This window comes from Desmodus rotundus, chromosome 5, assembly GCF_022682495.2.
Source record: "Desmodus rotundus isolate HL8 chromosome 5, HLdesRot8A.1, whole genome shotgun sequence".
NCBI lineage: Eukaryota > Metazoa > Chordata > Mammalia > Chiroptera > Phyllostomidae > Desmodus > Desmodus rotundus.
This window is the reverse complement of record NC_071391.1, coordinates 14,045,769-14,059,734: the sequence shown is the minus strand read 5'-3', so window position 1 is coordinate 14,059,734 and position 13,966 is coordinate 14,045,769. Positions and strand designations below refer to the sequence as shown.

Below are 13,966 nucleotides of genomic sequence, written 5' to 3'. Positions count from 1 at the left end.
GCCTGAGGCTTTGCTGCACAGAATAGCTTTATAAGGGGTTCCCGTCACAGGCGCATGTCGTAGTAATACTCAGCCATGTCTGGGTCCTCCCGCTTGCGCTGCTGGGCCTGCGAGAGGAGGGGCCGCGGTCCTCGTGGCGAGGGGTGCTTGGGTAGGACCCCATAGTCTAGAGAGAGAGAAGAGGGTGTGGCTGGGAGGGAGAACCTGGTTTGGAATCTGCCACACTCACCCCTGACCAGATGCTTTTCGGGATAAGAAGACCCCGAGGCTGGACCTGGGTGCCCTCCCTAGGGCATGTTTGCCCAGGGTGGGGAGGGAGGAGACACTACCGTCCAGCAGGCCGGACAGTGGCTGTGGAAGCTCCAGGGGGGCTGCGGGTTCCTCGGAAACCGATCGTTGAGGCCTGTGGGAGATGTTGGGGTGCTCAGTGCTGGCCCTGAAGACCACTATCACCTCCCTTTGAAGCAGGGGACAGCCCGGGATGATGACACCAACCTCTTCTCATGGCAGCGCCCCCCACCTTCCAGGCCCAGCCCCTGTTGCTCCTGGGAGTTACCTCGGCGGCGGGGGGTGGAGTGCGGCTGCCAGGATGAGGTAGAGGAGGAGGCTCAGCCTGGCCCTGGGGTGCAGAGCCATCTCCTACTCAGGTCCCAGATGCCGACCTCTGCAGGCCCCTCCCCCAGCAGGATGGAACCCCTGCTGACTCCCTGGGCCACCTCACAAAGGACAGTAGTTCCAGGGCTCAGCGTCAGCACCAGCTCCTGACTGGGCCAGACCCGTCCACGCTGAGGTTTGCTTCCTATTTGACTTAGTGCCCCTGTAGGTCAGCAGGTCCAAACCGCACCTTGTTCTAGTGCCACCGCCCAAGGGTCGGGGCGCAGAGTGTCAGGGTCAGCTCTCTGCTCAGACCCTGACCTTGCTAGGTAGACACGTCAATCTCTGGGCCTCAGGTTGCTCATCTGTGAGGTAGGTCCATACATGAAGTCCTCAAGGTCTGGCACACTGTAGGCCCTCAGCAGAGATCATGGTCACTGAATCCTCTTCACCCAGAGCCCCACTGGTTCCCACCCAGCCTCCTGCTACCACTGCCATCACTGTCCCTCCAGCAGCTCAGTAGTCCCGGGAAAGCTCTGCCAGCGGAAGATCCCAGAGCTAGCACTCAGCCTTGGCCAGCTCAGAGATTCCCCTGGATGGGGCGGTCAGGTGGGGAGAGGGCCATTCTGAGGGACTTCCCACTCAGCCCCCCACAGCTTAGAACAGCCTGGTGGCAGAGCCTCCAGAGGCTGGGCAGAGGGATTTCAAGTTAGGTGGCAAAGCCTGGGACCTGATCCCTGATCAGAGCACAGGCTTCTGGGGGGCAGGAACTACAGGGTCCCCAGCACTTGACACCCGGTGGGTGCTCAATAAATACGTGGTCAATGAATAAATGCAATGTGGCAGTGTACTGGGGTCTCTTCTCGGGCCCGAGGCAAAGCTGTAGGGCTGTTTCTTTGTCTGGTTCCTGATCGGCCCGCTAATGTGGGGCTGACCTGGCTCACTCCAGAAGCCCTGAACCTGAGGCTTTAAAAACTAACCCTGAATATTTAACTTCCGGCCAAGTTGGAGGTAGGTAGATACTGCCTCTTTGCACAACCAAAAGAAGGACAACAACAATTTAAAAACAAAAAAGAACCAGAACTGACAGAAAATCAAACTGTATGGAAGTCTGACAACCAAGGAGTTAAAGAAACACTCATCGACCTGTAGGAGGGGTGGAGACGGGCAGCGACTGGAGGACACGAGAGGCGGCAGCTGGTGAAGCAGGCGGTCCCACATTCGTGTGCAGATAAACCGGGAGGAACAACTGGGGAGCGAGACAGACCTTGCAACCCAGAGTTCCAGTGCGGGGAAATAAAGCCTCAAACCTGACTGAAAACACATGGGGGTTGAGGCAGCAGCAGGAGAAACTCCCAGCCTCACAGGAGTGTTCGTTGGAGACCCACAGGGGCCTAGATCATACACAAGCCCACCCACCCGGGAATCAGCACCAGAAGGGCCCAATTTGCTTGTGGGTAGCAGAGGGAGTGACTGAAGTCTGGCAGAGAGGGTAGCAAGCCACACTGTTCCCTCTCGGACCCCTCCCCCACATGCAGCGCCACAACCCAGTGAGGTGGGTTGCCTCACCCTGGTGAACACCTAAGGCTCCGCCCCTTACTACGTAACAGGTGTGCCGAGACCAAAAAATAAAAATAAAAAAAAAGGCTCAAATGAAAGAACAGATCAAAGCTCCAGAAAAAATACAACTAAGTGGTGAAGAGATAGCCAATCTGTCAGATGCACAGTTCAAAACACTGGTAATCAGGATGCTCACAGAATTGGTTGAATATGGTCACAAATTAGAGGAAAAAATGAAGGCTATGCTAAGTGAAATAAAGGAAGATATACAGGGAACCAATAGTGATGGGAAGGAAACTGGGACTCAAATCAACAGTGTGGACCAGAAGGAAGAAACAAAAATTCAAAAAAATGAGGAGAGGCTTAGGAACCTCCAGGGTATCCTTAAACGTTCCAACATCCAAATCATAGGGGTACCAGAAGGAGAAGAGGAAGAGCAAGAAGGAGAAGAGGAAGAGCAAGAAATGGAAAACTTATTTGAACAAGTAATGAAGGAGAACTTCCTCAATCTGGCAAAGGAAATAGACTTCCAGGAAGTCCAGGAAGCTCAGAGTCCCCAAGAAGCTGGACCCAAGGAGGAACACACCAAGGCACATCAGAATTACATTACCCAAGATTAAACAGAAGGAAAGAATCTTAAAAGCAGCAAGAGAAAAGGACACCGTTACCTACAAAGGAGTGCCCATAAGATGATTTCTCAAAAGAAACCTTGCAGGCAAGAAGGGGCTGGAAAGAAGTATTCCAAGTCATGAAAGGCAAGGACCTACATCCAAGATTACTCTATCCAGCAAAGCTATCATTTAGAATGGAAGGGCAGATAAAGTGCTTATCAGGTAAGGTCAAGTTAAAGGAGTTCATCGTCACCAAGCCCTTATTATATGAAATGTTAAAGGGATTTATCTAAGAAAAAGAAGATAGAAAATATGAACAGTAAGAATGACAGCAAACTCACAGTTATTAACAACCACACCTAAAACCAAAACAAAAGCAAACTAAGCAAACAACTAGAACAGGAACAGAATCACAGAAATGGAGATCACATGGAGGGTTATCAGCAGGGGAGCGGGGAGGGGGAGAGGGGGAAAAGGTACAGAGAATAAGTAGCATAAATGGTAGGTAGAAAATAGATAGGGGGAGGTTAAGAATAGCATAGGAAATGTAGAAGCCAAAGAACTTATAAGTATGACCCATGTACATGAACTAAAGGGGGGAATGTGGATGGGAGGGGGTGTGCAGGGCTGAGGGGAGTGAAGGGGAGGAAATGGGACAACTGTAATAGCATAATCAATAAAATATATTTTTAAAAAAAAACAACTAACCCTAGACCCCACCCGGACCTGTGGGATAGCACCCGAGGGCTGAGCTGGGGGTCTGCAGTTAGGAAACCAAGTTCCTTCTAAGACAGCAAATCTATGAGCAGGTCCACGCTCCTCTTTCAGCTGCTGAGGAGCCCAGGTGCAGAGAGGGATGCCCCTTATTCCCAGCCTGGCTCCTGGTCCAGAGCAGCTGCCTGAGGCTGCCCGGCGCCACGTCTCCTTTGGGGCAGGCCCGCACTGCCGGTGTTCAGGGCCCACGCGCTGACTTCTCACGGACCGCCTTCCTCTCCATATCTGGTCCCCACCACAGTTCATCCCTGCTGGGGACCATGAGTTCTGAGTGCTCTAACTCCAAACCCTTGTTCTTCGCCCCTCCAGCCCCCACCTCCAAGATGCCACCTCTTCCTCTCTATCCACAGCCAGTCTGAAGGCCTGCCTAGTTACCCCTAAACCTCCGGAGCCACAGCCATTGCCGAAATTGCTTCATCCGTTGTCGAGGTCTCCGCCAGCAATGCCACTGCCCCCATCCTCCATTCCTGCCCCACTGTCTCCCACAGGTGGGTCTCAGCTTCTCACCCGGTAGGGGATGGCCTAGTGGATTTGGCCCTGACCTTCCCCTCCAGCCTCATCCCGTTCCCACCCCCTACTCCCTTCTGCCCCAGCACCGGCTTCATGCCACTGACATGCAGTTTTCTGCGCACTGGGCCTCCTCTCCCAGTCTGCCCATCAGAGAACCGACATTTTTACCTGCTTGAATGGAGGCTTCCTTGGCCAGTAGGCCTTTCCCAGGTGTCAGCCTGAGCCGAAACGCACCCATGCACGCACCCCAGGCCTAAACTCCTCTCCGCACACACTTCCGCCCGCTGCAGCGCCCCGTGCACTGCATGCATTCACATGCCAGTCTCCTCCACCTGACTGCTGGCTGCAAGGACCGTGCTTCACTCGTTTCTGAACGCATGCACAGGGCACGGAGCCCGTTGCACAGCCAGCACCCAGCAACACTGGTAGCACTCAGCACAAGGCTGTGGGCCTCCAGCTGTGGCCACTGAAACTCGGCGCCTTCACCCCCCAGCCTAGGGCTGGGGTTGGTGGCTTCTCAGAGACACCCAGGGTAAGCATCAGGGAAAGGCCGGCCCCTCCACCTGGGGGTCTGGGGGGTGTGGGAGGTGAAGTTTGGTGGATAGCAGTGCAGAACCCAAGGGGCCACCTGTCTATTGGAAGCCAGCAGCAGGGTGTGCCCCCTTCACAGGCAAAGGGGGTTAGGAAAGGGAGAGACCAGGCAGAACCTGCACCCAGCTTTCTCCCAGAGCTGCGCAGGCAGGCTGCCATTCCTTCCAGCCCAGTGTCAACCCCAGCACTGGCTGGTGCCTGCCGTTCTTTCCCCAAAGGGGAACAGCCTTTTGTTCTCAACTCGGAGGTCAGGGACTGAGGTACCACTCTGCACTGACTGGGTCCCCCATTCACCAGGCTCCCTCACAGAGAGCTGGCAAGCGACAGGGCCCTGCAGGGGGAAGGGGCAGGCAGAGGCTCTGGCCAGAAGACACACGGGCAGCTGTCATCACTGCCCCAGCTCCTCTTGTTGTCAACAGGAAGTGCTAAAAGAGGCAATTTACTCCCGCGGCTGCCCCGACAGGCAGCTTCCTGGGCTCCAGGTTAAATCCCACTTTCTGTGGCTGAGGAACTGGGTCCCAGTCCAAGCAGAGGCTTCTTGGCCCAGTGACCAGGTGCAGCGCAGTGGCTCCATCATCAGAGGGTGCAGTCAAAGTTAGGAGGGTGATGCAGGGGCCCCGGTGGTGCCCAGGGCTGTGGGCACGGAGAGGGCACACGCTTGGCTACGGCCAGAGTCAGTTTTATTAGGGCAGAGGGGCCCAGAGGACTGAAAGGCTGAGGCACACCCGGGCCCCTCCCCGCACCTCACCCCCCAGGATGTCTGTCAGCCCCAGCTGTAGAAATAAATTTTCTGCCAGGTGGGCAAGTAATCCATGAGCGGCCCTGCAATGGGAACATGAGAGAGAGAGAGGACACAAGTTCAGGACCGAGGGTCAGACTCCTGTTCTGCTCTGCTCTACCCAGGGCACCTGTCAGTCAGCCACGGCCATTCACAGGCGGCTGCTCACATCACATCCGCACAGCCAGGAGCCCCGCTCCCTCAGCTCCTCACCCCTCGGGAGGCAGTACCAGCAGCAGTCTCTGTCCCCATGTACAGACAAGGATTCTCAGGCCCACAGAAGCCACCTGGCTTTCCAGCTGCAGATGCCGACAGCCCAGCCCAGGGGCTCTCTGCTGAGGTGGAGTCTCCAAACAGCCCGGTGGGCTTCATCCCTGCCAGAGTCAGTCCCCACCCAGACAGTCCCCTACCACTCCAGGACACTGAGGCAGGGAAAGGCCGATAAGGTCTAACATTCCTTCCACCACAGGCCAGCCTGGCCCTAGTCCAGGAGCTCCTGCCCACCCAACCTGGCCTCTGGCTCCCTCTCCAAGAATCAAACAACGAGGAGACAAAGAGAAAAAAGTCAGGGGGACCAGGCCATGCATGAGATCTGCGACACTGTAATAATCACACTGTGCCCCGTGCTTACTTGCGACCAGGCCAATGCCCGGGACGTGGTCTGCCAGCAGCTGCAGCAGGAAGAGGATCCGGGCCCTGCGAGAAGATAAACAAGGGGTGGGCTGAGCAGGGCGTCTGGGTCCCTGGAAACAAGGGCGCTAGCACGCTTCCGCCAACCACCTGACCACAGGCAGGGCATCGCGAGACAGACAGTAGCTATGGAGGGACGACAGACCCCGGCACAGAGGACAGAGCTCTGGGCATGGCGCCAGCCCTGCCTCCTCCAGCCATAGGCAGGCCGGGGACGCTCACGGCTGGAAGGCGGCCTGGGACTGTCTCTGTGACAAGGAGGAAAAGGGAAGCAAGACTGTGCCTGCCCAGACTGCACCCTACTCCTGTCGTCCGGGGCAACAAGGAATTTCTCTGCCTGGTTTCTAGACCCTTCCAGTCTGGGCCACTGTTCTGAGGGTGCCAGGCTGGTCAGGTCAGCAGAGAGCATGCCAAGCTGGAGGCCTGCAGCCTAGGAAGCTGCCTCTGCAGCCACCGTCCAAAGTCCTGCAGATAATGAGATCCTGGGGCGGTGATGTTCCCTCTGGGAAGCGCAAGCAGACTGTGGGGGTGTCAGGAGGTTCTGTAGGCCTCTGGAGCATGGAATAGGGTCTGGCTCTAGCACCCCATGAGCTTTCAAACTCATCTGAAAGCAGAAACTGCCAGACAAAGTTGGTTTTGCTGAGGCGGCATTAAATATGACATAAGCTTGCTTTCTACTGTCTCAGATGAAAACAGAGGCAGTGTGGCCTCAGTGAAGTACCACTCCAACTCGCATTCCAGTCTCTCAGCAGTGCACTTTAAAAACCGACATGGGGGGCTCCTGGGAGCCTCCAGTCTGTCTCACGGCCTCAGCTGCTATACGGGGAGCCCCTTCAGATCTCAGTCTGACCTCAGGCCATCATCCTGGCAGACCCTTGGGAGACCTGACTCTGAGCCATCCCCGCAGGTCACCCCGGCAGGCCTCTCTGTGTCTGGGAGCTCTGGACCCTCACAGGAGACAGAGTGGGGGCTGGGCAAGGCGAGGGACAGGCCAGGAGAGGACACGGATGTGGGATCTGCCACTGGTTAGCTGGGTGGCTTTGTTTAAGCTGCCCAATGTCTTTGAACCTCAAATGCCCCCTGTAGAAGTGGGGATAATCCAAACTATTTGACTTTGAGAATGTGAAAATGAGCCAGAGGGTGTGGAAGGCCCAAACCCTCTGCCATCCCTGTGGCCTGGCCCTGTCCCGCCAACAACTGCTTCAGCTCCTACACGCATGGACTGCTGGCCCCAAGAGCTCGGAGGGCAGGTCTAGGCTGGATCCAATAAATGAGTGACCATATCCCGGAATGGCACAGAGCAGGTGCTCAGTGAAGCCGGGATGGGGGGGAGGAGGGAGGGCGGAAGGGGTTGGCATATCAGTGTCCCACGCCCCACCTCCCTCCCTTGCTGAGGGTGGGCCCCGCCATTTGCCGCATGGCCCTTACTCGGAGAAGCGGTCGTAGAACGGGGAGCGCAGCAGGTAGTACAGGAGCAGGATGGTCCGGCGGCGCAGCTCCAGACGCTCCCTGCGGCTCAGGCCCTTCCTGTCACTCAGGAGGCTCAGACTGGGAAGAGAAGGGAGCATGCTTAGGGTCAGCAACAGAAGGGGCTCCTGCCTGTCTGGGGGAGGCCAGGCCTGCAGCACGAAGCTCGGCAGAGGGAGCAGAGCCCCCAGACGGGCCCAGGCTCACCTGGTCACATCCACGACACCAGAAAGGAGCCAGGGTGTCCAGGACCGCTGACCCCATACGCCCAGGCTGAGCACTGGCGGCCAAGGCGTCAAGGATGTCTCCAGCACAGGGCCCGCCCTGCCCACTCCCATCACCCCTACCCCCAAGCGGCGGCAGGCCCACGCCAAGGATACAATGCAGCAGGGGCCGGGCAATGTACAAGGACTCTGCAATGGTCTCCTGCAGCCCCAGCGGGGTGGGGGTGATGCTCAGCTCCTCCTGGTGCCGCTGCTGCCGTTGTTCCTGCTGCTGTGGGGCTCCCCAGTGCCTTGAGTGAAGGGACGGAGCTGAAACGCAAAGGCAGGTGGGGGGCCAGGCCCAGGCTGGGGCAGGCGGTGATGATGGCCAGGCCCTTAGGACCGCAATGGCCTCAGAACCAAGATGGCCAGGCCGGCTATGTCCTACACTTACTGTTCTGGAGGGTTCGCACCACTCGGTTTGACCGCTTCCCCACATATGACTGTTCTTGGCTGCCGCCGCTGTGCTCACCATCTAGCAGAGACAGACAGAAGGCCATCCAGTCAGAGGAGCGTGTTTCCAGCAGAGCCTGCACAGAGTATGTGTGTGGTGAATGAACGCTCATGGGCTAAGGGGAGGATGGATGAATGAGCTTGTATCAAGGACACTGCATCAGGGACTGTGGCTCAACCTGGCACCTGCCTGGCACTCTGCCACCCTCCCTGGCCTAAAAAGAGGTCATCATCACCTGTGGCACATGTACGAGCCAAGAACCCGGGCTTCCAAGGGACCGGAACAAGGCAGGGAGGGCCCAACCCCATGTACCGAGACCCGGCACCAGAGGGGCTGTACCTTCAGCCCTCAGCTTTCAACACGATCATGAGGAACCGCCCCCAGTGAAGATGACGACAGTGAGGCTCAGGGACCAACAGGTGATGGGCCCAAAGCTCTAAAGGGACAGGTTTGGTGGGTACCCTGCCTCATGAGCCTGGGGTTCTTAACATAGAGCCAGGCCCAGGGACAAAGTTGGCATGACCCCTGTCTCCTGCTCATGTACGGTCCCCTCTTCGTACAGCTCACAAAAATGGACGAGGACTCTGCTGTCAGAAATCCTGAGTTCAAATTCCAATTCTGCCCCAAGCTAATCTTTCTGTTTCTTCTCTTTAAAATACAGAGTGATGACAATCAGTGAGTGGGTGGGGACTGAAGTGCTCCATAAAAGGACAACATTCACCTGGTCAGCTCTAAAGCCACAAATTAGTACCATGTCAGTTCCACTCCAGAGCAGGGAAGCAGCTTACCCGGGGGCTGTGCCTGGGCCTCCCTGTCCAATGGAACGATGGGGGGCGAGGTCTGGAGGCCAGCCTTGAACCAGACGAGCAGGAACATTCGCAGGACCGCCCTGAATTGGGGGTACGGCAGGGAGGGAAAAGGTGACTAGCTGGCACAGGTGTCCCCTTCCACCTGTACGACTGGCCTTGCCTGCCCCCCACCCAGGGCCCTCCACAGTCCCGACATACTTGGCCAACTGGATGAGGGCGATGACGAGCCAGCGGCCCACTTCACCCCACACCTTGGTGGCCCCCATCTCCACGAACACCTCCACGCATTCCAGCACGCTCAGCCACGTCAACAGCTTCTGCTGGGACAGCGACTGCAAGAACCCCAGGCCAAGAGGTCAAGGGGCATCCCCTCATCCCAGGCCCTCCCCCAGGGGACTCCTCTGACAAGAGAGGTAGATTTTCCCCTTTCCAAACGGGTAGGTCTGAGCTCTCCACCTGGGACAGGCTACTCCATGTTTCTGAAACTCAGTCTCTTCATCTGAGACGGAGACATTGACACCTTGCTTGACATTTCACCTAATGAGATGATGGAGGCTCACGTGGATATAGGCATGTATTGTATTCTTAGACCATAACATGTGCTACACACACAGGCTGGTTGTTACTGTGTCTTTCCTGAGTCCCTGCGCTTCCCGCCCTCAGTTCTGGGCAGAATTCTCACCACAGGCAGCTTTCTCCGAAGCTCCTTCCGTAGGATTCCATCATTGAGCAACACCAGCAGGTTAGAGGCGGAGTACACTGAGGGGCAGAGTGTGGTCTTGAGAGGCTGGCTCTGCAGCCTCCACCCCTCACCTTCTCCCCAGAGCTGCATGGATCAGCCACCCACAGATTATGTGGAAACCAACCTGCCTCCCTGTCCACTTCTTCAGAGCTCCACACTCCCCAATATGATCTCACGTGGGTGGGTGGAACGAGAAAGAATGGTTTGATCTCATGACAAACCAGCTCAGAACTGCCCACTGTGCTTCATACAGCCACAGATGTGTGGTTTCACCTCGGGGCCTCTGCTTTCTCTGCAGTCTATCCCTGAAAGTCTATTTCATTTCCACCTTTCAAAACCCAGCTCATCCCTTCAGGTACATCACCTCCTGTACTCACTAAGCAACGCTACAGAGTGAGTTACAGTCTGGGGATCCTGGAATCTGGGAGATCTGGATTTGAATCCTGCTTCCGAGACCATCAGTGGCTGTTCCCTAACCTCACTGAACTTCTGTTCCCCTATCTGGACACCAAGGACAACAGTACCCACCTTATATGGCTGTAGGGAGGATTAACTGGGCAAAGGCAGGGAAAGCACTTGGCCCAGCCCTCTGACCAGTCAAGGCCCACAGACTTGTTTCTCAACTATGGGGACATAGAGGGCTCAGAAGAGTGGACGCTGGACCTTTGTCCAATTCAGTCACAGCACAGGATGATCTAACGGGAAGCCCAAGACTGCGACCTGGGGTGGTCACCTCTCTGGGAAGCCCTTCTGGGCCCTCCCGCCCTCCACCCACCCCTGAACCCGGCTCACCCAGCTCTGACAGCTCGTGCGAATCGGCGAAACGACCTGAGAAGGCACAGAAGGAGGCATCTGTGAGCGTTCTCACCGTGCGTCTTGGGTCCCTGGATGTCCCCTCCCCTACGCCCTACGGGAACCTGGAAGGAATTTCTCAAACACAATGATCACTACTCTGACTCTGGAGGAAAGGGGACCAGTGGGGTCAGAGATCAGAGCCCAGAAGGGATGGGTCAAAGGTCGGGGTGGCACCTGCCAGCAGGTAACTGAGGCCCCGCACTGCCGTCTCCAGCTGGGCCGTGGCTGCCGGGTGACGAGTCACATACTCCTGGTAGCGTAGGCCCAGGAGCCGCAGCTTCTCCATCCTGCCCTAAGGGCCGACAGACCCACTGACCGACAGTACGAGTGGTTGCGGCGCCTGCTTCCTGCGCCCTCCTTCCTGCTTCCGGTACTAGGCCCGCCTCTCCATTGCTTAACTTCCGCGGTCCAGAAGGATGGTGACGTAAAGGACCATTGAACCCCACATCACCCCATTTCTTATAACACCTCCTACCAGGGTAGCGCCTAGCAACTGCGGGGCTAATCCCGCCCTCACTACTTCTTCAGATCATTGGTTAACACACTCCACGCTGTCGGGACGCGGCTTTTCCGCTTTTCCGGTTGGCTGCCCTTGCGCTTGCGCAGTTACAGCTCCAGGAATGCTCCCGGCAGTCGGAGTCGTACGTTCCAGGGAAGGGTTCGGGAACCTGGAGTCTTTGCAGTAGAACGCCGAGCGGTTCCAACGGGAGGACAGTATTTTAAAGAAGTGGGAGGTAGCTCGCGGAAAGGAGCCTCCATTAGCCTTGAGGAGGCGCTCAGAGAGTAAAGACAGTCGGAATGTATCTCCGCAGGCGCGCGTGTGGCCAATTTCTTCTCCCGCCCCCACCAGAAGTAGTGCTGCGGAAACAGGCCGCAAGGGTCCAGCATCCCACGCAGGCTCGATCCCCCTGCCAGCACCGTTAGTGCCCCAGGTTCGGCCCCCGCTCTGGCTAGGACTTTGCCCACCAAGAGCGCGCATGTGCACTCCCACCTCCTCTGGGCCTCGGGTTTCCCCATCTGTAATGGTTTGAAGGCAGACTTGGTCCTTGAACTTGGAATCAATCTCAAAGCGCTTTTTGGCCCTTGGATGCGCCTCCTGGGCCTCAGCTGCTACTCAAGGGATGGGGGCGAGCCCTGGGGATCCCTTCCCAAACAGGGTAGCCTCCTTGGAAGAGGCAGCGACGGGAGGGGAGAGGCCAGAAGCAGAGGGAACAGAGACGTCCAGTGCAGCCATTAGTTGTGGAGGAAGGGGCGGGGCATGCGCCGGGCAGTGCGGCTCGCCACAGCACACGTGGGAAGGACCTTTTTAAAGAACCCTGTCAAGATTCGAATCCTTCTAGTCTGACCACAGAATCTAGGTGTTTTAAGCAACACACCTCACCGGGAAGCCACAATCCCTCCTTGCACTCTCTTCTCCGAGTCTCCTCTCCAGTATAGTTTTCTTGTACATCCAGGGGGGAATTTCAGCTGCCTGGCCTACTCGAGGCCAAGGAATGAAGACAGAGGGAGACTATCCAGGACCCTCCCGAGAGGTAAAGGTCTTGGAGACACAGGAGCTGGGCGAGGCATCACCAGCACCGTTTCTCACCCCCGCCACCTGCCAGGCTCACTCACCGTCTTCTTAGCAACCTTGCCTTGTTGCTAGGAACTCCTTTCCACAGATGGAGAATAAAAGGCCCAAGGAGGGTGAAGGACTTGTCCCTGGTCACGAAGCATGGCCTTGCCAAAAGGACCTCAATGCAGGTCTCTGGTGCCAGTGCTCTCTCCCCTACTGCCCACAGCCCAGTGAGAGCAGTGACACGTTAAGGCCATTTGGTCATGAGTCAAGTTAGCAACTGGAATCAAATCAAGATCAGGGCTCAGGGCATTCCGTGGGTGTGAGGCTGTTCCTCCCTTTCTCCCTGCACCTGACCATTTAAATGAACTCGTTCCCCAAACCTCACCGATGGGTAGGCCTCTACCCCCTCCCTCTGCGGCTGTGGAAGGAGTCAGGAGGGAGAGTGTGAGGTGTCTTTGGCACTCCCAGGGCTCCTGTGATCCTGTGCTTCTGGGAAGGAGAGAGGCATGGAGAACAGAGGAGTAGACTCCCCAGGGTAGAATTCGAGGGGTTCTTGGGCTTGAGCCTGTTTCTTTTGCTTCCGGCCAGGACTGGGAGGGGTTAGGGGCCTGGCCAGGTTGACTACAGGAAGATTGCCGGTTCCTCTCCAGATTCTGGGCCCGATTAGGTCCCAGAGACAAAGAGTGGCCGTGTGCAGGAGGCACCCAGGGCAGCTCCTCCCTGCTGGGCCCCTGCCTGGATTTGGTCACCTGGCTGGGCTGGAAGGGCCTCTGGGCAGGTTGGGCTGGGTGTCCCCTCCTTAGATCTGCCCTGAGCCACAGGGGAAGAGAGCTAGACCAGTCCAATGGGTATAGATGAAGACACTGAGGCCCAGAGAGGGAGCCTGTCTGGCTCAAGGTCACACAGCAAAGTCCTGGGCAGAGCTGAGCCAAGCCAGACCTCAGGCCTAGAAGACCAGCACCCTTTTTATGCTCATATAAAGGCGAGTCTCCCTTTCCCCTCCATGCCCCAGAAGAGCCTCTTAGAGGCCTCAGGCATCTCACACCTCAATTCCCCCTAAATGGTAAGGCTGAGCAAAGGATGGGGCCAGCACTGTGACTGACCAGTCCCTCTGCAGACCCAGGTGCTGACCCAGCCCCCCAACAAACTCCCTTGCCAGGCCCTGACTGCCCTACCGGCTCCCTCACATTTAACCCCCACTGAAGAAAGTATCTTTTGAGGGTCTTGCAGAGGGATTGACCCACCCCCACCCCAGCTCCAGGTTAGAGATGAGCTCCAGATGCTTGGGTGGCCCTTACATCCTCTAGTCTCCTCTCAATTCCCAGATATACAAGGAGCTGCCATCAGTCTCCATGACAACCATTGCCCCTGGCTTCCAAAGGCCCGAAGCTCAACCTTCCTTGCAGACCTCCATCTCCCTGAGAAAGGCATTCTGGACTCTCAGAGGAGACCTGCGGGTCTCAGGCTGGGGTGCTTTGCCACAGATTTTTGGGAGCTTGGGGGCCTCTTGGGCCCTCACTTTGTATAGCTGGATGTTGGGCTAAGAGACCCAGCCTTTTCCACTAAGGGTGAGGCCCAGTGGGTTCCATCCACTTTCAGCACAAACTTATTTTTTTAAAGGGATGAAAAAAATATTTAATAAAGTGGAAACAAACAAACAAAAGTTCAGGGAGCAATATTTCTACCAGACAAAACAGACTTTAAAGCAAT

The 13,966-nt window shown here is 56.7% G+C and overlaps 2 protein-coding genes across 2 annotated transcripts; both read right to left on the bottom strand.

Moving 5' to 3' along the window:
• Positions 1 to 5,225, bottom strand: FREY1 (Frey regulator of sperm-oocyte fusion 1). Its single transcript, XM_024558853.3, is given in 5 exon segments — positions 1 to 166; positions 330 to 403; positions 5,135 to 5,152; positions 5,154 to 5,199; positions 5,202 to 5,225. Coding segments are annotated over 5 exon segments (276 nt in total). The 5' UTR covers positions 5,218 to 5,225; the 3' UTR covers positions 1 to 44.
• A 78-nt stretch (positions 5,226 to 5,303) lies between these two features.
• On the bottom strand, positions 5,304 to 11,146 carry PEX16 (peroxisomal biogenesis factor 16). The gene is made up of 11 exons (XM_024558852.4): positions 10,873 to 11,146; positions 10,636 to 10,671; positions 9,784 to 9,860; positions 9,300 to 9,433; positions 9,081 to 9,181; positions 8,233 to 8,313; positions 7,956 to 8,108; positions 7,783 to 7,855; positions 7,537 to 7,656; positions 6,050 to 6,114; positions 5,304 to 5,462 (listed from the first exon to the last, which is right to left on the bottom strand). The coding sequence occupies exons 1-11, from the start codon at positions 10,982 to 10,984 to the stop codon at positions 5,404 to 5,406; spliced, it is 1,011 nt and encodes a 336-aa protein (XP_024414620.1). The 5' UTR covers positions 10,985 to 11,146; the 3' UTR covers positions 5,304 to 5,403.
• Between the last annotated feature and the right edge of the window lie 2,820 nt (positions 11,147 to 13,966).

What these genes read in the sequence shown, in the direction of transcription:
- PEX16 (XM_024558852.4), bottom strand. Translation starts at nt 10,984, where the DNA reads ATGGAGAAGCTGCGGCTCCTGGGCCTACGCTACCAGGAGTATGTGACT. An exon ending in GGTGTCGTGGATGTGACCAG is followed by an intron (nt 7,657 to 7,782) that starts GTGAGCCTGGGC and finishes TTCTCTTCCCAG; the next exon opens with TCTGAGCCTCCTGAGTGACA. An exon ending in TTCTACGACCGCTTCTCCGA is followed by an intron (nt 6,115 to 7,536) that starts GTAAGGGCCATG and finishes ATCTTCTCGCAG; the next exon opens with GGCCCGGATCCTCTTCCTGC.